Raw genomic sequence first — 19862 nt, 5'->3', positions numbered from 1 at the left:
GGTCAAAGTGGCACGAACCTGTCAAAAGAGTGGAACTGCATGGGCAGCATGGGGTGAGTCTTCAGGGCGGGGTCGGGGTGATAGGGCGTCGGCCCCGCCTCCTGGCCCAACTCTCCGCCATCCACCGGAGCTGCCACCAAGCTCTTCAGGATCTCCTGTAATTCAGAAAGCACAAGTGCAGCCTCTGGAAGAGGGTTTGACCGGGAGCGAGCGACTTCACATCACTTCAGTGTTCTTGGGTGTGTTCTGGGGCTCTCGGCTGAGCCTTGACCGTGTATTTTGTTGTGTACATGCATCTGCAGGCTGTGACCACAGTCCCACCTTCACATTGATGCCTTTATTTGTTTGGCTGATGCTGGTGATGGAAGAAGGCGGCGCTTGGCTGGAACTGGGTGTGGCGCCGGGGTTGTGTGGAGAATCCAGAAGGCTCTCCTGTGACCTCGTCACATCAGCCAGGCTGCACAACAGATCTGTCCCTCCGCTCCCCCCTCCTCCCGTCATGTCTCTGTCTCTGTCTCTGTCTGTCTCTCTCCCCACCAGGCCAAGGCCGAGCCCCAGGCCCATCTCGGAGCCATTCAGGGATCCGGCCACGTGGCCCTCCTCACCAATGCCCGAGTCTGTGTGGGGGAGGCCTGCGCGGGGAGAGTCATCCACAGGGGTGGGGGTCTGTTTGTCACGATCAGAGAAGGCTGTTGATGGGTGCTCTGGAGGGAGAAACCAAAGAGTATTTATCATCACATACAGACGATGATGTCATTCAGCTGAGCTCATTGTTGGCTAAAGCTGCTGCCAACAAATAGCCAATAACACATATTTCTACTCCTCAATTATCTCATATAAGTTTCAAAGGGATCTGTTCTATGGCCGGAGGCCTGTAGTTCTACACCAGCACGTCACTGAGTCACGTTCCCCTGATTCCATACAGAATAGAAACGTGAATCACCTGTACTGGTTGGGGAGTTGATCTCGTGGCGGATGCTTCTCCCTGATAGGCTGGTGGACCTGCCAATCTCACGCTGGGGCTCCAAAATGTCCCGATACTTAGATACCATGAGAACTGAGATGAAATAGACGACTGCCAGAGCCAGAAACTGGGCCTGTTTACTGTCATCCTATAGCCAAGCACAGCACTCAGTAAACACATTTGATTCTAGTGTTTCACGTAGCATGAGAAAATAAAACTACACAGACGTACCACATCTCTGAAAACAACAGCTCTCAGCCGATTGATGTCTACGTCTTGCAGAAGTCTGTCTGGATCCTGCTAAAAAGGAAGACACAAGTACTGGAGGGTCTCTTGTAATTCATGTTTCTATATCAAGTGTTTTCTGCAGCATGAACAAGCACGCGCGGGTGTTTTTGTGCACGTGTGTCACCTTGCTGGTGGTGGAGGCGCTGTAGAGGCTGTCCTGGGACTTGCTGCTGGTTAGAGAGGACTTGCAGCTTCGATCTCTCTGCCTCTGCCTGCACTCCAGACAGTTCCTCACCGCCACACAACATACTGAAGAGAAAACAGACGTGGCCAAGAGGGTTCAGGCAGGTAGACAGGTAGGTCGGCGATTTCTTCTGCTCCTACAAACTCCCGTACGTATATCTATCAGAAGCATCACTACGCTGATGTGATCTACATCACTCATCATCACTAATCACAAATCGGACTTCTATCAGGGATAAACTTCAAAGACTGAAGACACCAATTTGGGAAAAAATTACCTGAAGACTGAAAACAAAAGGTACAAACTCAACCACACACCGAGGCGCAGGCACTGCCTCATTAGGCCTCCCGACGACATGTTCTTCTCCGCTTCAATCTCACTGAAGTTGAGAGAGCTGGCAAACACCAAGACGTCCACCATGGCCATGAGACGGGACAGAAAGGTGACAGCGGTCTCTGAAGACATGCCCTGCGTCGCCTCGATGTTCTCCAGCTCAGTCTTGGAAAGGGAGGAAAATCACACAGACACACACCTGCTCGTTAGTCGTGGAAAATGGCTGAATGGAGACTATTATCTCCATTATTATATGAGTGCTTTTACTGTGAAACCCTGCAGGAAGCGTGTTCCTGCCGCAGCCTGGTTGAATTTGGACTGCAACAATACGACAGACCGGACATGAAATGAAGCAACCTTTGAGTATCGTGCCCATTCAGCAAAACTCAGATTCAAAGGGTGAAATCTGTCCACGTGAGGTGCTCGATATGACGAATAAGAGCAACGCGATGAGACATCCTGTATAATGACAGCAGTGAGGTCATGGCAGCTGTGACGTGGCGCAGCATAGCAGTGGTTCAAACTGCAGTCAGTGTTTGCTTTACTGTGTCTCTTCAGGAAGCAGGACGTGCACGGCTGTGAAAGGATGAGCGCAGGCCCGTTGCTGCAGGTGAGCATGGACAGTTCGGGGAAGAACCAACACAAAGGTGAGGACAGAAGGGCACAGACTGGTGCTCTTAGCTCTTCGTTTGATGGTGGGAGTTTCAAGTTCTTTACGCACCTCTCCCCCAGTGCCTCCTCCCCCAGGAACAGGGGGAATGGGGGTCACCTCCTCTCCTTTTGACCCCCTCTGGGGTCTGGCTCCTCCCGCCTTCTTTATTGTTGATACAAATGGAACAGGCTTAGCAGAGGAATCCCACAAGGACTCTCACACATATTCTCTTAGAAAATATGCAGTTTGCATTATCAAATATGTCGAGTCCGTCCTTGGTATCACCTCCTGTCCCGTTAGACTTACTTAATCCATCTAACTGTCATACTACAAATAACAATATTAGAACCACACAAGGTAAGTTGTATCTAAGATGTTGAAGCTGACAAATTAGGTATAATGAGGCAGGAGACCAATGGTGGGTAATGATGAGCAGCACTACAAATAAAAACACCATGGATGTCAGAAAAGCAAGATTAAGTAGCTGTTGCAATGAGAAATAAACCGGTAGAAGAGTTCAAAGAATCAAAAGAGAGAAAGAAAGTGCAACTTACAGTGTTGGCACTGCTCTTAGAACTCTGCCCATAAAAAGGAAAACACAGAACACAGAAAGGAAAAGAAGATGATTAAGGAAAAAATAGGTCATCAAAGTATAAAAATCAGATTATCCATAAAAAGAAGCAGAGTACAGGTCAAAGAAAGGGTTTGATATGAACAAAGTTAGATTCTGAACAGCCTACGGACGTGTAGTTCCGCCCCCTGCCACAGAGAGGCAGCCACGAGCCACTTACAGAAGGGGAGGTGGCAGCAGACAGGAGAGGCAGGATGCCTCCACAGGCGATGATGATGTTGTCTACCATCTGAGAAATAAGATGGATGGTGTTGTGGACAAAGATGATATTCTCATTGCTGTTCACGAAATCCATCACAGACTTGGTGGAGTGGCTGAAACCAGAAATATCGTTTTTGGGATTAAAAACACATTGCAGTACGTTCCACACTTTCATTCTAGTCTGAGATATGTTGCACAAAAGCAGTGCCCCACCTCCTCCACGCATGCACGTCAGTCTCCAGAGCAAACAGCAGGTCCGTGAGCAACCTCTGGTGCATTGGCGACCACTTGAATTCTGGGATGCGGAACATGGTCGTGCGTGGGCCGGGGCTGAACTGCCGGCGCTGTTCCTCTGTCATGGGCATGCCCCTGAAACCCAGGTCGACACGCAGGTCCCGCTCCAGCTGGGCCGCAGTGCGCCCATGGAGAGCCTATGGAACGGCAGACATTTGTCACGGGGAGTCATCGCCACCACGCAGACACTGAGATACACCTGGAGGAGCATCGCACCTGAGTGGTGGCAGTAGTTTGGATCTTTTTGGTGTCTTTGTCTCTCCCGTCATCAGACCTCTCTGTGTCAGAGGTGGTGCTGGCTGTGTCTCCTCCAGTCTTAATCCCTGTTGCTTCTCCTGCCCCAGATGTGCCGTCGCCTTCGGGGAACTCTGGTCTCGAGGCTCCCTGGATTTGGCTTTGGTTCTCGGTCTCGGTGAAGGAGCTGATGTCCGCAAGATGGCTCTGAATTTTAAAGGGTCCGTCCTCTGGAAGATCCCCGGGAGTGTGGCTCTGGGTCTGTGCTAAATCGGAGCCACAGCTCGTCATGTGAGCCAGGAGGCTGAGGTCGTCACTAGCGCTGGTGGAGGAGTGACTTATGGCTGGCCCAGACGGCGTGGGCTGGTCGGGACTTGGCAGCACGAGGGGGTCCGTTGCTGCTAGAGCAGGAAGGAGCTTCTCATCAACCTTAAAAAGATGAAGCAGATTATAAAAGGTAAAAGTATGTCAGGAGTGACGCGGGAATATTCTTTAGCATAGTACAAATTTGTGGTACTAGAGTTGATTTTTCCAAAAGCCACTGACGATAACGTCCAGACGACGCCGTACCTTGCTGAAGAGGAAGCCATTGTTGCTCGGGACGCTGTCTTTCTCATCAGCCAGAGTGATAAGTGGACCCATGTTGCCGTCATCCTCCAGGTTGACTCCTGACAGCCCCAGGCCTGACGCCATTCCAACCACTGACCCTGCTGTCTCATCTTTAGGCGCCAGGTTGCCGTTGAGATTCTGAACCACGGCACAATAAGCGCTGTCGAGTAGAGAATCCACCTCCACCAGAGGCCCGTTCTCTATTCCGCCTCCTCCTCCACCTCCTCCACCCACGTTGCCACTGAGGCCTTCTGGAGATAAGTCCAAATCATCGAGTTTTACTTCTGTGGCTTCTACCTTCTCTGCTTTGATATCAACCAGGAGGTCGTGGACCTCCACCCTCACTCCTGGACCGGTGCTCTGTTCCCCAGGTGTGAGGGCTACTCCATTGGGCCTCTTGACAGCAGCTTCTGCCAGCAGGTTGCGAGAGTCTCCGCCGGCTCCCTCGGCGTACTCAGCCTCGCTTTCAGGCGTCTGTGTCTGAGAGTTGTCATCAATCTCCAAATTTCCATTGACAACAGGGGCTGGAGTAGCAGAAAGGCCGGAGATGGTGGACACAGACCCCTTCTTTCCTTTCTTCATATTTTCTTCCTCTTGTCGTTGATACTCTTCATACATTTTAGCCAAATATTCTTTATGGGCTTCGTAGGTCACCTGTAACAGATGAGATCTAGTTGGCCATGTAGCCAGAACAAGACAGAGCTCGAAAGCCTCCTAAATCACTCACTTAGGTGTGATGGATAAAAACTGGGACAGCAGCCTAACGACACCGTTACATCACCATCTATAATGTGGCCTTGTTTCCCCACTTTCCTACGTTTGCACTGAAGAACAGCTCGTTGTCGAGCTGAGACTCTGGTAACAGCTTACAATCCCTGTGTTTTCCTTTCTTCTATTAATATTACTGTTAAATAAGCAATGATCATCAGCAGAACGGTGCTGAGAGGCAGCTGGAGTTCTTTTATGTTCTAAGAGACGTTTCGCCTCTCTTGAAAAGCTTCTTTGGTTGTAAAGTGATGTCGTCCACTTTGACCTGGATGTCCCTCTCAGCAACCTTCAGCTATTTTCTCTACATCTTGGAATGAAATGAGGACTTTGACATGTGTCAGCGCAGCAGTGGGAGAAAATGACCACAAAAGTCTAAATCGGTGGAGCCTGATTCAGGCTTTTACTACGTGCTTCTTCCAATCGCACCTTGGAGTGAGCAATGGACAAGGTGTCCACCCAGACCCTCCAGCCTCCCCACTCGTATTTGATTGCATGGTAGAGCAAGATCCTGAAGATGTTGTAGACCATCTCCGTTATTTTCTGTTCCTCGGGGTTCTTGGGATTGATGTAGCCCAGGGAAAACATCCAGTCCTGCCACACGGAGCACTGCAACAGGCAGCTGGTGAAGGGCACACGCACAGCATGAGCTTCACAATACATTTGTCATATATGTGACATATATTTGGGTAAAAGCTTACCGCCGGTTCTCACGGCTGTTACTGAATAGTTTTATCATGTCGGAAAGAAAGAGTCTCCTGACGTCCATCAGCTCCGAACTAGGAGAGGAGTTCTTCAGGAGAGTGGCCACCACCTTTAGAATCACTGAGAGGAGGAAAACATCAGCCATTAGGAAGGAGGGATGGGAGCTGGAGATGGCAGCAGAGCTTAAGCTTCAGCTTACGTCGGGCTCTTTTCACTTACTGGGGTTCTGGATCTTGACAGTGGAGTCGGGCTCAGGGTGGGGCTTGTGAACCACCTGAGTGCAGACCTGCTCTGTCAGAATCTACACAGGTTGGGGATGAAAAACTGCTCATTAAAAGCCACCTTGAGCTGAAGTAGCTTGAGTTGCTTCTGCAGTGGAGTTACCTCATACAGAGTGTTGTAGGTGGTGATGGAGACAGTGTTGGTGTGCATCATCAGCCTCTCCCCCAGCAGCGTGAACAGGCTGTGTGTGTGCATGATCTCCACCTTCCTCCTGTCGGGAACAAGAACACAGGGTGTGCCGATGCGGACATTTGGGACAGTTTTGAGCCGACACTGATTGTCACAGGCTTGGTGATGATGTGATGCTGGCAGACAGAAGCATGTGTCTGTCAGCGCTGACGGAGGCTGGACAAGTGAACAGCAACAAGAGAACGCACCAAATGTGCACTGACAGAACCCTGCAGGAGCCACTGGGGAGGTTCCTATGGAGGCAAACAATTAGGCCACGTTATTAACGTTGCCAGTGGGCACAGCTCGTCAGCTGTTGACGCTCTGTCTCCGGCTATGAGTGTAAATCTGCTCCGTCCTCTTTCAGGCTCAGAGAGCTGCAGCGTTTCATAAAGTTGCAACAGTCTGAGAGCAAAGGAGACAATGGAACAAGGTAATAAGCGCCAACCTCGGGTTATTATTTTGTAGGGGCTCAGAAATATTTTAAACACAGGAAATAAAAGGAGAGGTGATGGTCTCTGCAGAGACGGTGGTCCAGAAACAGCAGAAACAAATCTCCTCAAAAAAAGGCCAATTTCAATAACAGCCATAAAACCAAGTTTGTGCCGTTTAAAATAAAGGTTTATCTGGCATGACTGCATGTTAAATAAGAAGGGGACTAAAGGTTGGGGTTCAGGTGCAGCTCCACAGAGTCCTCCCCTGTCATGCTGCGATGGGCCTTGGCTGTCACATGGGAGGAATTAATCCCCCAGCATTCACTGCTGCTCATCAAGGCTCCGCCTCCCCGCCAGCGCGCGCTGTCACAATGATTATTCTGCCTGGACTTGATGATGAGGACATTATCTTACACACACACACACACACACGCACACAACACACACACACACACACACACACAGACTATGGCTCTTTCCAGTGAAATGTTCCATCCCTAAATGTGCCTCAGTCCAGCTACAGTTTCCTATTTTTATTATAGAAATAAAAGCAAAGAGCAGAAAGGTACTGACTTGTGACCGAGGTGTTTGAGGAAATAACCCAGGACTTTGAGAGCTTGGACACGTATACTCTCACTCTTTGATGCTAGGAGCTTGCAGATGACCCTGAAACAGGTCAAAAACACAGACGCATTGATTAGATGCTAATGAGGGGATCACACGTGCAGACTGTGGAGTTAAAGACTGGGACACTGCAAAGGTGTGAATAAAATCATCCACGACAAAATATTCAAGAGAGAAAACAGGCGTTCGTGTGACATCACGGCGTTCATTCACCTTATTCCATTTCTCTGATCAAAGGCAGGGATCATGGAGGCCGGGTGTTCAGACATTAAAGCCACCAATAACTGGAGGACGTCGTGGATATTCTCATCCTGGAGGGAGGGAAGGATGAATAAGTGGGGACGGAGCGGAACAGAGCTTTAACATTGCAGGGCTGCGTAAGGGCGGCGCAGAGGCAGTTGGGCCTTCAGAACAAGTACGCTCAGAACCGTTGAGGAAGAGGACATTCTGCTCACGCCATATTTCACACTGTCACCGTGCTGAAGCTGCCTCGCACCCTCGTTCATTTGAACGGGCCAGAACGCTGGCCCACCGAGCACCTGAGACAGAGCCTCACCTCGTGCATGGTCAGAAGGTAGTTGAGGATGCTCTGCAGTTCATCCTCTTTGACGCCTCGGTCCTGTGGAGAAATCAGAAATCACACAAGGCCACATTTACACTCTGATTTTAGATGAGGCCTGCAGCGCCGCAAAAGGGAGTAAAACAATCTGGAAGACGTGATTTCTTGCAGGTTGTGTGATGATAAAGAAGCTTTTCCGTTGCCCTACCTTGAGAATGAGCTGTTTGAGGAAGAGCAGCATGAAGGCTCTGAGCGAGATGATCTCCTTCTGTGATGGCCGTGGACCGTCTGAGCAAATCCACAACAGGAACAGAATGAATATATTATATGAACATGACAAAGATCAAAGATCTTCAGATGCCCGTTTACATCTGCCATGCTGGCAGAGCATCTTGTTTAAAGCTAAAAAGGACATCCCAGATGTTGGCGATGCGTTTTTCCTCCTGTAATGGTGCTGTTTTAATTTCTGAAGGTGTTTCATGTGCTCGCCAGTTCTGTGATGAATGGGCCGTAACCACGCCAAATAACTGACTAATGGAATATCGAGCCAGAGAGTCATGAAGATGAATGCGTTGGGATCAAAGCAAAACGATGGAACAGTTTTCAGTGTTTTCGGCAACACCAGGTCAGCTTGTGCGTCTCGTCGTTGGCAGACAGTCGGAATACACACAAGAGGGGGGGTGCTGGGGGGTAGGGCTGAGAGGGGGGGTGCTGGGGGGTGGTGAGGGGGGCTGAGAGAGGGGGGGGGGTGTGAGGGGGGACTGAGAGGGGGGCTGAGAGGGGGGGGATGTGAGGGGGGACTGAGGGGGAACTGAGAGGGGGGCTGAGAGAGGGGGGGCTGAGAGAGGGGGGGGGGTGTGAGGGGGGACTGAGAGGGGGGGCTGAGAGGGGGGGGGATGTGAGGGGGGACTGAGGGGGAACTGAGAGGGGGGCTGAGAGAGGGGGGGCCTTCTCCATCATGGCTCCAGACGACTGTGTTTAACCTGAATCTGTGCTGAACCTTCTGAAGTGCTTCCAGCTCCTCTCAACCATCCTGCCACTGTCAACGTAAACACATGTGACTATTCTATAAATACTGATCTTCTTTTATAAAATAATCTAGATAGATTTCCCTCTGAAAATACACAACAGGCCTATTTTATCTAAAAAACATTCAAATCTTGGCTAAAATGGATCAAATGTCAGCGGAACCACCTTCAAAAGGAAGCTTCTATTGGATTCCTGTTATTAATGAGTTCAATCACTCATAATCACGTCGGCACCGTCAGGAGTTCTGAGCTGTGACCCACGACAGTGCACGTGTCAGTGCACGTGTTCCATGCATCTGAGGCTCTTCCTCCAGGCAAAAAGGCACTACTAACCCTCCGCATCTGCCAACCAAGCGTACGCGTTGCCGTGGCAACGAGAGATGCAGGAGAGGCTGAGACGGCCTCTGCTGACCCAAACAAAGGCAAAAAGAAAAAGAAAAAATGTAAAATCACTCAGTTGAATCAAGGCTTATTGTCTGGAGGCCTTGTTTATGTTGAGCGTTGGGATTTCGGGGGGGGCAGAGGGTCGAGCCGGCTCCCATCACCTTCTCAATGGGCACCAATTAGGTAACTTTTAATTAGGACACTGTAACAATTTCTCATCATGTTTATTGAAGTCAACAATGAAATCCAACTCAGTTAAGTCAAGTTTCTTCTTTTATGGTCAGATATGACACCCAATATTCCCCTTAAGCTTCCTAAAGCTGTGCAGCAGCTCCCGTCTGCTGACTGAATGAAATATTCCATTAAACTTCAGGAAACTGAAGCTTCATTGACTCTAAAATGACCAGGAGCGTCTCCAGACGCTTGGCGCTTGTCCTTTAAGTAGTAACAGAACGTTCAGTGTAATAGATGAAGAGTTTTAGAACAGATACAAACTGTAATAGATGTAAAATGGCTGCTATACACACGTGCACGCGTGGGTTCCCCCCCAACGAGTGTGTTGGGGAACCTACCGAGACCTTTGGGGTTGATGCCACTGCTCTCCAGCGGGTTGACGGCCCAGTAGTAGTATTTGAGAGTGTGCATCAGCTGCAGGACGGTGCCCACGCGGCGGATGGTGCTGTAGATGGTGGCGGTGCCGATGAACTCCGAGGACAGGTAGGTGTAGAGGGACAGCTGCACCTGCATTCACACGTTCATGCAGACAGATCACACATGTGCAGGTGGAGGGTGCGCTGTGCACGGCTCTGATCTCTGAAGCCACGCAGCAGCAGCGTTGACATTTCAGAAGGATGCGCTGAAACGCTCATTTCCTTCTCTCCCCACTTGTGCCGCCCTTCCTGCTTCCTTTATTAATATCAATAGGTCTCTGTGCACCTGACGCTGCACATCACTGCGCTCATTAGAGTTATGCTAAAGATCTGCCTTAAATTGCTCGCTATGTTTAACAGAATGAAATCCCTGGAGAACAATTGGCCTGAACACACCAGAGAACAGATCAACTGGGGAAGAAAATGGACTGAAGTGGGTGCACAGCATTCCAAACCGATGTTAAGTGTTAATCTTTAGATACATATACAGCACACGTGCATTCTGCAGCCGTAAATCCTACATTTCCATGCAGCTGCAGCACAACCTTGTAACAAATGCGTCTCAACAATCGTGGACTGTAAAGACAACATGGTCCTTATCTTTAACATGAAGCAAGGGACACATTCCAGATGTGCTTTTTATTAAGGCTGGGGCTATTCCTGCCAACAATTACCCTATTATGTGGTAATATTATTCTGGGAAGTGGAAAATAATGACTATTAGAGGGTCAGAGTTACTCTTCAAGGACCACATAAGGTTTGCAGACACCAGCCACTCAATCAAAGGTGAAAAACACAATTTGCATTCAGATTGATGCACCATTTCCAACAATTGCAAAGGCCAGGTTTCTTTATTCTGATTTTACTAAGCAGCAAAAGAGCAGCAGCTTTATTAGCAGCAGCAGCTTTATTAGCAGCAGCAGCTTTATTAGCAGCAGCAGCTTTATTAGCAGCAGCAGCTTTATTAGCAGCAGCAGCTTTATTAGCAGCAGCAGCTTTATTAGCAGCAGCAGCAGCAACAGCAGCTTTATGAGCAGCAGCAGCTTTATTAGCAGCAGCAGCAGCAACAGCAGCAGCAGAGCAGCAGCTTCATTAGCAGCAGCAGCAGCAGCTTCATTAGCAGCAGCAGCAGCTTCATTAGCAGCAGCAGCTTCATTAGCAGCAGCAGCAGCTTCATTAGCAGCAGCAGCAGCAGCTTCATTAGCAGCAGCAGCAGCAGCTTCATTAGCAGCAGCAGCAGCTTCATTAGCAGCAGCAGCAGCAGCTTCATTAGCAGCAGCAGCAGCTTCATTAGCAGCAGCAGCAGCAGCTTCATTAGCAGCAGCTTCATTAGCAGCAGCAGCAGCTTCATTAGCAGCAGCAGCAGCAGCTTCATTAGCAGCAGCAGCTTCATTAGCAGCAGCAGCAGCTTCATTAGCAGCAGCAGCAGCTTCATTAGCAGCAGCAGCTTCATTAGCAGCAGCAGCAGCTTCATCAGCAGCAGCTTCATTAGCAGCAGCAGCAGCAGCTTCATTAGCAGCAGCAGCAGCAGCTTCATTAGCAGCAGCAGCAGCTTCATTAGCAGCAGCAGCAGCAGCTTCATTAGCAGCAGCAGCATTAGCAGCAGCAGCAGCAGCTTCATTAGCAGCAGCTTCATTAGCAGCAGCAGCAGCTTCATTAGCAGCAGCAGCAGCAGCTTCATTAGCAGCAGCAGCTTCATTAGCAGCAGCAGCAGCTTCATTAGCAGCAGCAGCAGCTTCATTAGCAGCAGCAGCTTCATTAGCAGCAGCAGCAGCAGCTTCATTAGCAGCAGCAGCAGCAGCAGCTTCATTAGCAGCAGCAGCAGCTTCATCAGCAGCAGCTTCATTAGCAGCAGCAGCAGCAGCTTCATTAGCAGCAGCAGCAGCTTCATCAGCAGCAGCTTCATTAGCAGCAGCAGCAGCAGCTTCATTAGCAGCAGCAGCAGCAGCAGCTTCATTAGCAGCAGCAGCAGCAGCTCAGTTGTGGTTCTTCCACCCTAACGCCAGCGTGCCTTGGAGGGTTCATAACCACCAGCCAATCATATCTCACGGTCAGAGGGGAGAAGGCCGAGAGTCAGAATGTTCTGAAACTAAAGGGAGCTGACTGGGCCTGTGCGAGCGCCAGGATCATCACATCTAATTTAGACACAGACGAGAAAGAGGCCTTGATCCAATTGTCACTTTCTTCCTTTGTTTCTTTCACCGTGTTCATCTTCAGCGCTGCTGTCTGAGGCGCGCAGCTCTTCAGCTGCATTAGCATGAAGGCTAACGGCCACGGAGCTGTCCGATGGGCTGCAGTCATGCTAGCAGCCACACCGACGGATGGCCGTCACCTAAACGCTATTTAACCATAGTGCGTGTGCACGCTGAGTGTGCACGCTGAGTGTGCACGCTGAGTGTGCACGCTGAGTGTGCACGCTGAGTGAGGAAAGTCTGACTGAGTGCCAGAGAACATTTCCAGCTTCCTTTGCATTTGTTGGAGACAGCATCTCTTCCCCAACTATCCCTTGTCCTGCCTCTCAGATAGTGCGTGGTGCACGTGCGCTGTGACAGAAGGCAGCGTGCACACTCCCTCACGGATGCAGTGGCTCTCAGGAGCGTGAAGAGAACCATCTTTATGTCTGTCATCCCTCCTTATGCTGTTTCTTTCCCTTAATCCTTTGACTGAGATCGACTTTGTTCATCTTTTGGTAGCAAGGTCAACCAAGACAGAGTGAGAACAGAGGGACACACCTTGGCAGGAGTGTGTATCCAGATGGCCGGATTAAAGAGGACATGGTCGCAGAGCTGTTTGAGGAGTGGCGCTCCGTGAGGTAAACCGTCCAGATACTTGGCAAAGGACAAGAACTGCTCAAGTACCGCCCTGGTGATGTGGACCCTTGATGACTGAAAACACACAGAAAGAGGTGCTCACACACCGCCTGGATATCACACACACACCGGCAGAATGCTTGTGAGTACAGGAGAGGAGGTCACGGACACACTCGTGGACACACACACGCCATCAGAAACTCAGTGTCAGGGTTGAGGGCCTTTCACTCACCTTCTCCAGCAGGTACCCAATCACCAGGAAGCCCTTTCCTCCCAGCATTTGCTCCTGCATGGCCACTGAGCTCTTCAACAGCTCCACCAGGAACGCCAGCAGGGTGGCGCTGCAGACAGAACACTGCGTTACACAGGACATGGACATGGACACTCACCAGACTGTGTCCACCTGAACATGGACACTCACGATACTGTGGTGTCCACCTGAACATGGACACTCACGATACTGTGGTGTCCACCTGAACATGGACACTCACCAGACTGTGGTGTCCACCTGAACATGGACACTCACCAGACTGTGGTGTCCACCTGAACATGGACATTCACCAGACTGTGTCCACCTGAACATGGACACTCACCAGACTGTGGTGTCCACCTGAACATGGACACTCACCAGACTGTGGTGTCCACCTGAACATGGACACTCACCAGACTGTGTCCACCTGAACATGGACACTCACCAGACTGTGGTGTCCACCTGAACATGGACACTCACCAGACTGGTGTCCACCTGAACATGGACACTCACGATACTGTGGTGTCCACCTGAACATGGACACTCACGAGACTGTGGTGTCCACCTGAACATGGACACTCACCAGACTGTGGTGTCCACCTGAACATGGACACTCACGATACTGTGGTGTCCACCTGAACATGGACACTCACCAGACTGTGGTGTCCACCTGAACATGGACACTCACCAGACTGGTGTCCACCTGAACATGGACACTCACCAGACTGGTGTCCACCTGAACATGGACACTCACCAGACTGGTGTCCACCTGAACATGGACACTCACCAGACTGTGGTGTCCACCTGAACATGGACACTCACCAGACTGTGGTGTCCACCTGAACATGGACACTCACCAGACTGGTGTCCACCTGAACATGGACACTCACCAGACTGTGGTGTCCACCTGAACATGGACACTCACCAGACTGGTGTCCACCTGAACATGGACACTCACGATACTGTGGTGTCCACCTGAACATGGACACTCACGATACTGTGGTGTCCACCTGAACATGGACACTCACCAGACTGGTGTCCACCTGAACATGGACACTCACCAGACTGTGGTGTCCACGCTGCTGTCGTTCAGCTGCTTGTAGTCCAGCTGGGCGAAGAGAGGGAACAAGACCTGGATGCCTCCTATGGAGTGGATGGCGCTGTGGATGGAGTGGGTGACGATGGCCTTCACGTCCTGGGCAACACAACAGCGGAACACACAAAACTCTTTTTATGCTGGACTTTTTCCACTGTCAGTAAAAAATGAAAACCGTTTACTTCAAAGTCACAACAGGTTCAAGAACCAAGAATCTTAGTTGACTTTAAGCATCAGCTCTCACGGCAGAGTTGACAATGTTGATAATTGAGGTTGCTAATCAGTCGGGTTTCAGCGCGCTCATTCATACATGAGTCACCTGATCTGTGATCAATGAATCAGTGAATCCGTGATCAGTGAATCCGTGATCAGTGAATCCGTGATCAGTGAATGATGGCGGCCGGCTGAGGACTCTGACCTGCAACATGAGGGCGTGTGGCGAGTGCACAAAGATGGAGGGGTTTTCTCTGGGCGACGACTCCAGGCACAGCTGGGCGTCCGTCGCCTTGGCGTTGTAGGTGAAGGAGATGGAGCTGGCCAGCTTCCCATCATACAGCACCTGCTTATGGTGCTCCGCCAGGTGGATGTCACTCTCAGATTTAAACTTAAAAGTGCTCTGGAGAGAAAACGACAAAAGCAAAAGGCCACATGAATCCAGAAATCCCTAAAGCTGCAGGACAGGTGCATGAACATGTGTCCAGCTCAACACTGGAGATGAGCATCACCCCGCATTAGCTTAATGAACACTGTGCTAGCCCAGGAGATAATTCAATTAGCCAGGAATAAGAGATGAGGGGGGAGGATGTGTGGGAGAGAGGCAGCCAACACTCCAAACACACCGTCCCTCACACACATGGAACCAACACACACTGCGCAGTGCTGCCACGGCACGTTGAGGTCACACACACACATCAACGCCACAGTTCACAACAGAAAGTCACAGGTTTTCTTTGCTAAGTTCAATGGAACAGAAATTGTGCATTTTCGTTTAAGCAAGTCCGTACATCTGTCTGTCCGTACATCTGTCTGTCTGTCCGTACGTCTGTCTGTCCGTACATCTGTCTGTCTGTCCGTACGTCTGTCTGTCCGTACATCTGTCTGTCTGTCCGTACGTCTGTCTGTCCGTACATCTGTCTGTCTGTCCGTACGTCTGTCTGTCTGTCTGTCTGTCTGTCCGTCCGTACGTCTGTCTGTCTGTCTGTCCGTCCGTCCGTCTGTCCATATGTCTGTCTGTCTGTCCGTACATCTGTCTGTCCGTCCGTCTGTCTGTCCATACATCTGTCTGTCCGTACGTCTGTCTGTCCATATGTCTGTCTGTCCGTCCATACATCTATCTGTCTGTCCGTCCATCTGTCTGTCCATGCGTCTGTCCGTCCATGCGTCTGTCTGTCCATACATCTGTCTGTCTGTCCGTACGTCTGTCTGTCCATACATCTGTCTGTCTGTCCGTACGTCCGTCTGTCTGTCTGTCCATACGTCTGTCTGTCTGTCCGTACGTCCGTCTGTCTGTCTGTCCATACATCTGTCTGTCTGTCCGTACGTCCGTCTGTCTGTCTGTCCATACGTCTGTCTGTCCATGTGTCTGTCTGTCTGTCCGTCCATACGTCTGTCTGCCCGAACGTCAGGCTTCAGGCTCAGGGGGACAGTGCCACAGCTTCAGGCTCAGGGGGACAGTGCCACAGCTTCAGGCTCAGGGGGACAGTGGCACAGCTTCAGGTTCAGGTTCAGGGGGACAGTGGCACAGCTTCAGGCTCAGGGGGACAGTGGCACAGCTTCAGGTTCAGGTTCAGGGGGACAGTGGCACAGCTTCAGGCTCAGGGGGACAGTGGCACAGCTTCAGGTTCAGGTTCAGGGGGACAGTGGCACAGCTTCAGGCAGGGTTGTTCTTCTCTTGAAGCAGCAGCTTCCCTCCCTCTGCCGGCTGCACAGGGAAGCCTGAGGCCTTGTTCTCAACCTTTTATCTGACATCTGATGTGCAAAAGAGGCCCTGGGCCTTCAAACAGGCAGCAGAACATTTCACACATGCAATCTTGGCATCTGAAGAATTCCGATTGGTGGCAAAATGTCCTTATCTCATGTAGAGATTCAAATCTGCGGACTGGAAAATATTCATTCTTTCCTTTTATTTAAATCATGTGGCACAAAAAAGCTGCTGCATAAATCAGTGACCTGAAAATGCAAAGTGCCCTTTCCAGATACACACACACACACACACACACACACACACACACACACACACACACACACACACACACACACACACACACACACACACTCACACACACAGTTAAACATTCAACAGCTATGTTAAAATGTAGATACATTCACTTAAAGATCAGGAGGCTAAAAGAATTTAAAAACCTGAAGGAGAAATCAATACCATAATCAGCAACTTATTCGGAGGTGGAAACTAATTTATTGCTTGATCAAAGTGTACATTTGTATTCACTGTGTATTTCTAAGATAAGATGTAATTACATTCAAACCTACATAAGAATCTAGGTTTGAATATAAGGAGAATACAAAACTGCACAAAACGAGAGTAAAAGACAAAACCCAAAATATGTAGGTGACGACACAGGTCCACATGAAAGAGACCCAAAATGGACACAAAAAGACAATAAAGCTGTTATTTCCCCCCCAAAATCCGGATGTAAAAGCTTCCTTCGTGCTATTGGGGCGAGCGGTGTTGTGTGTGAGCCGCCGCGCTGCACAGCAACTTAAAAGAGCTTGTTGGCTGTGCTGAAGGCTCGTTTAGCGGACTGAGTGGGTCTCGCTGCGTTTTGCTCCTCGTTACTGAAGGAGACGACTGACAGAGGAAGAGGCTCCACACAGCTGAAAACACACCCTGACGCTCACACACGTGGTTCTCCTGAGTGACTGTTGTTCGTCCTCCTCAACAGAGCTGAAGCAGAGGAAACGGCCTTCTTCACACAGCAGGGCCCGGAACACTGAGACCCACTGGGGTCCTGTTTTAAGCCCAGCTCACGCCTCATTTACGCCGTATCAGCGCTGGCAGATTTGGCTTTAATGTTTGTTTATTCATAATGTTTATTTATTTACTGTTTTCTTTCTGCTAGCTGAGAAGCTCTTTGTGCAATCATCTGACCGATCGGATCATGGAGTGAAACAGACCTCAGCATCAGGACTCATCACCATGAAACCTCCAAAACACCGAGCATGAGATCTTTGGGGGGGTGGACTCCAACAAAACATGTTCTGACCTTTTCAAGACACCGAGCAGAAGGTCAAAGTGTTGAAACGTGTGCGATTTCGTTCCTTTGAGAAGATACTTCTACCTGCATGTCAGCAGCTTTGAAACCAAAGCACGTTGTGACCTGCTGAGGTTCAGGAGCAGCAGATACCTGCAGTCATCTTTCCTGGGGGGCTACGACGTGTCTGCTGGCCGCAGGGCGCACGTGGCAAAGCTACCAAAACTTCACAGACATTTTGTTGAGAATAACCTTTGGTTTTAGGCTAAAATCCCTGATTTTATATGTCTAACCCTATTTTGGGTAACTGCTATAGTTGCCGAGGCAACGTTACTGCCACATTGATGTACACAGCATGTAATTAGAGCCTCACCTTGTACCCGGGGCCAAGTTGGTGAATGGCAAAGATCTGAGCAGGGTTGAGAGCTTCGCTGAACACATAAATGGCTCCCAGCTGACCACAAAACACTCTGTTGGCGTCGGCCGTCTCCGATGAACCGAGGAAACATTTATCGTAGCTCTGCCAATGAAAGAAATACCAGCAAAATGTGACCACAAGTTTACACGTTTTACACTTTTCCCCCCAAAGTTCAAAACACAGTTGGACACAAATCGCTGCCACCAAAACCACTTTTCCTGTCGAACTTTTGTTCTGACCATTGTGAGATGAAAGACAAGCAGAAAAATGTAAAAAAAAGCAAAATGATGAGCCAGAACAGGTAGAAGGTGTAAGAGAGGCGTCATGGCAACCTGTCCCCTATTAAAAGGAAAAGTCTGAAGTTGGAATTCTGATGAAGGTTCTGGAAAAAGGCCCAAGGGCATCTGTGGCCCAGCTCACAGATGCAGAGGGCAAACATCAAAGAGCTGCCAACAGCACCAAAGGAGAGGAGAAGCTGGGCCAAATACACCTCAGCTCAAGCATGTTTGAAAGACAGACGTCCCCCCGCTGCTCCCTTACATCGTTGGTGTTGACGTGCCACGCCATGTCGCCATAGGAGACCAGCTGACCGTTGACATAGCAACGAATCTCAGAGTTCCTCCAGCGGTTGTAGATGTGGACGATGCTGATCATGTACCACTGAAACACAGACACACACATTAGTCAGGCCACCAGGAGACCAACCAGCAGGCTGATGTGTGTGTTGTTGTGTTGACTGAAGCATCTGAGGTCAGGGGTTAGCCTAACCCTGACACACACTCACACACACACACACACAAGCCAACATTAACAAACCCACAGATGCACACTTGACTTTTAAATTGATCCAATGGAACCACTGGGAACATCGTTAGGCAGCAAGATTTCAACTGGTCAGCAAAAGCTGGTGTGTGTAAGTGTGTGTGTGTGTGTATGTGTGCGAGTGTGTATGTGTGTGAGTGTGTATGTGTGTGTATGAAGATGCCGACAGGGGTGGGGGGGTTCTTAAATGCCTCCCCAGGAACCAATAACATTAATTGGAAGAACAGACATGAGCAGAGTTCGTTTGCTTTTGCCTATATGTTTATTCATTTTACCTTGCGGGGTTGAAAATCATACTTGACGCAGTGCTGGAAGCCTTTTCCCTTTGACTTCAAGGATGTTACGATGAGACAATTTCCTACAAAGTGAGCCGAGTATCCAACTCCTTTACTGGTGCGAAAGCTGCAGATGGATCATCAAAAATCAAGGTCAGCGCACGTCAACAGTCCTGGAAAACGTTGGCATCATTTAAAAATGACGAAACCAAGTGGACGCCACTTAAATGTGACGCAACGCAAAACACACTTCAGGAAATCTCACGATAGCAAAACGGTGAGCAGTGACAGCAGGATGCACCATGAGCAGCCATAAATGTGCATCCACCACGAGGAGAACATCCTCCTCCGCAGCAACATCGGGGTGCGTTAGTGCCCTCACATGTTTAACGTCACCTTCCCCCTCATTACCCGACTCACTAAAGTCTTTCTAGACTTTGGGCATCGTGCTCTTGTTTGGAGCGAGTCCATTTCCTTCCAATTCCCCACATCAACATAAATACTAGCTTCTAATGTAACGCAAAGCGCCATTTCAAGAGGGTTTTTACCCCACAGCAGCCTCTTCGGACCCTCTTCCCTGTTACTGATTTGCAGACCAAGCAGCAGTTGCACGAGTGTTCTAGCCTGAGCCAGGTCAACAGGTGTGGGACTCACCAGTACAGGTATGGTTTGTCTTTGTCCACATTGATGTTGTTGAGTGGATCCTGCCTGAACCAGGTGTTGATAGTGAATCCGTTCTGGTAAGGCCATTTGGCTATTGGTGGCAGTGCAATGGCCTAAAAAAAAACATTGATTAGAGTCTGCTGACTCCAGCTCAGATTTTGGATGAGTGAACGGACTCCAGATGCCACCGTGAGCGTCTTAAATTTATCGAGGGGAATTCAGAAATAGGGTTAAACAGTTTATTTGCAGTATACTGGAAATGTCCTCGTGTCTGTGAGTCTACAGTTTTGTGGCTGAATCTTGTCTGTAGACCAGTGACGGGGTTTC

General features: G+C 49.7%; 1 protein-coding gene across 13 annotated transcripts in view; it reads right to left on the bottom strand.

Moving 5' to 3' along the window:
- LOC115252653 (neurobeachin-like) overlaps positions 1-19862 on the bottom strand; it is a 58462-nt gene that overhangs the window by 16131 nt on the left and 22469 nt on the right. For 8 of the 13 annotated variants that reach the window (XM_029848436.1, XM_029848440.1, XM_029848439.1 and 5 more), the window contains exons 5-33: positions 19527-19648; positions 18873-18999; positions 18316-18435; positions 17731-17877; positions 14564-14761; positions 14111-14244; positions 13032-13140; positions 12722-12874; positions 9912-10080; positions 8136-8215; positions 7925-7987; positions 7582-7679; positions 7318-7410; positions 6245-6353; positions 6080-6161; positions 5857-5980; positions 5585-5777; positions 4352-5044; positions 3764-4210; positions 3467-3684; positions 3213-3366; positions 2976-2999; positions 2491-2583; positions 1754-1934; positions 1377-1501; positions 1196-1264; positions 944-1112; positions 322-704; positions 19-155 (exon numbers count right to left, since the gene is read on the bottom strand). In XM_029848436.1, the coding sequence (XP_029704296.1) occupies positions 19-155; positions 322-704; positions 944-1112; positions 1196-1264; positions 1377-1501; positions 1754-1934; positions 2491-2583; positions 2976-2999; positions 3213-3366; positions 3467-3684; positions 3764-4210; positions 4352-5044; positions 5585-5777; positions 5857-5980; positions 6080-6161; positions 6245-6353; positions 7318-7410; positions 7582-7679; positions 7925-7987; positions 8136-8215; positions 9912-10080; positions 12722-12874; positions 13032-13140; positions 14111-14244; positions 14564-14761; positions 17731-17877; positions 18316-18435; positions 18873-18999; positions 19527-19648 (4814 nt within the window). The remainder of the gene's footprint in view (positions 1-18; positions 156-321; positions 705-943; positions 1113-1195; positions 1265-1376; positions 1502-1753; positions 1935-2490; positions 2584-2975; positions 3000-3212; positions 3367-3466; positions 3685-3763; positions 4211-4351; positions 5045-5584; positions 5778-5856; positions 5981-6079; positions 6162-6244; positions 6354-7317; positions 7411-7581; positions 7680-7924; positions 7988-8135; positions 8216-9911; positions 10081-12721; positions 12875-13031; positions 13141-14110; positions 14245-14563; positions 14762-17730; positions 17878-18315; positions 18436-18872; positions 19000-19526; positions 19649-19862) is intronic. The other 5 variants (XM_029848447.1, XM_029848448.1, XM_029848442.1 and 2 more) reach the window with 3 other exon arrangements.

The sequence above is a fragment of the Takifugu rubripes genome, chromosome 15 (genome assembly GCF_901000725.2).
Source record: "Takifugu rubripes chromosome 15, fTakRub1.2, whole genome shotgun sequence".
Classification (NCBI taxonomy): Eukaryota; Metazoa; Chordata; class Actinopteri; order Tetraodontiformes; family Tetraodontidae; genus Takifugu; species Takifugu rubripes.
The sequence above is the reverse complement of the archived record's forward strand: the minus strand, read 5'-3'. Positions and strand labels throughout refer to the sequence as shown.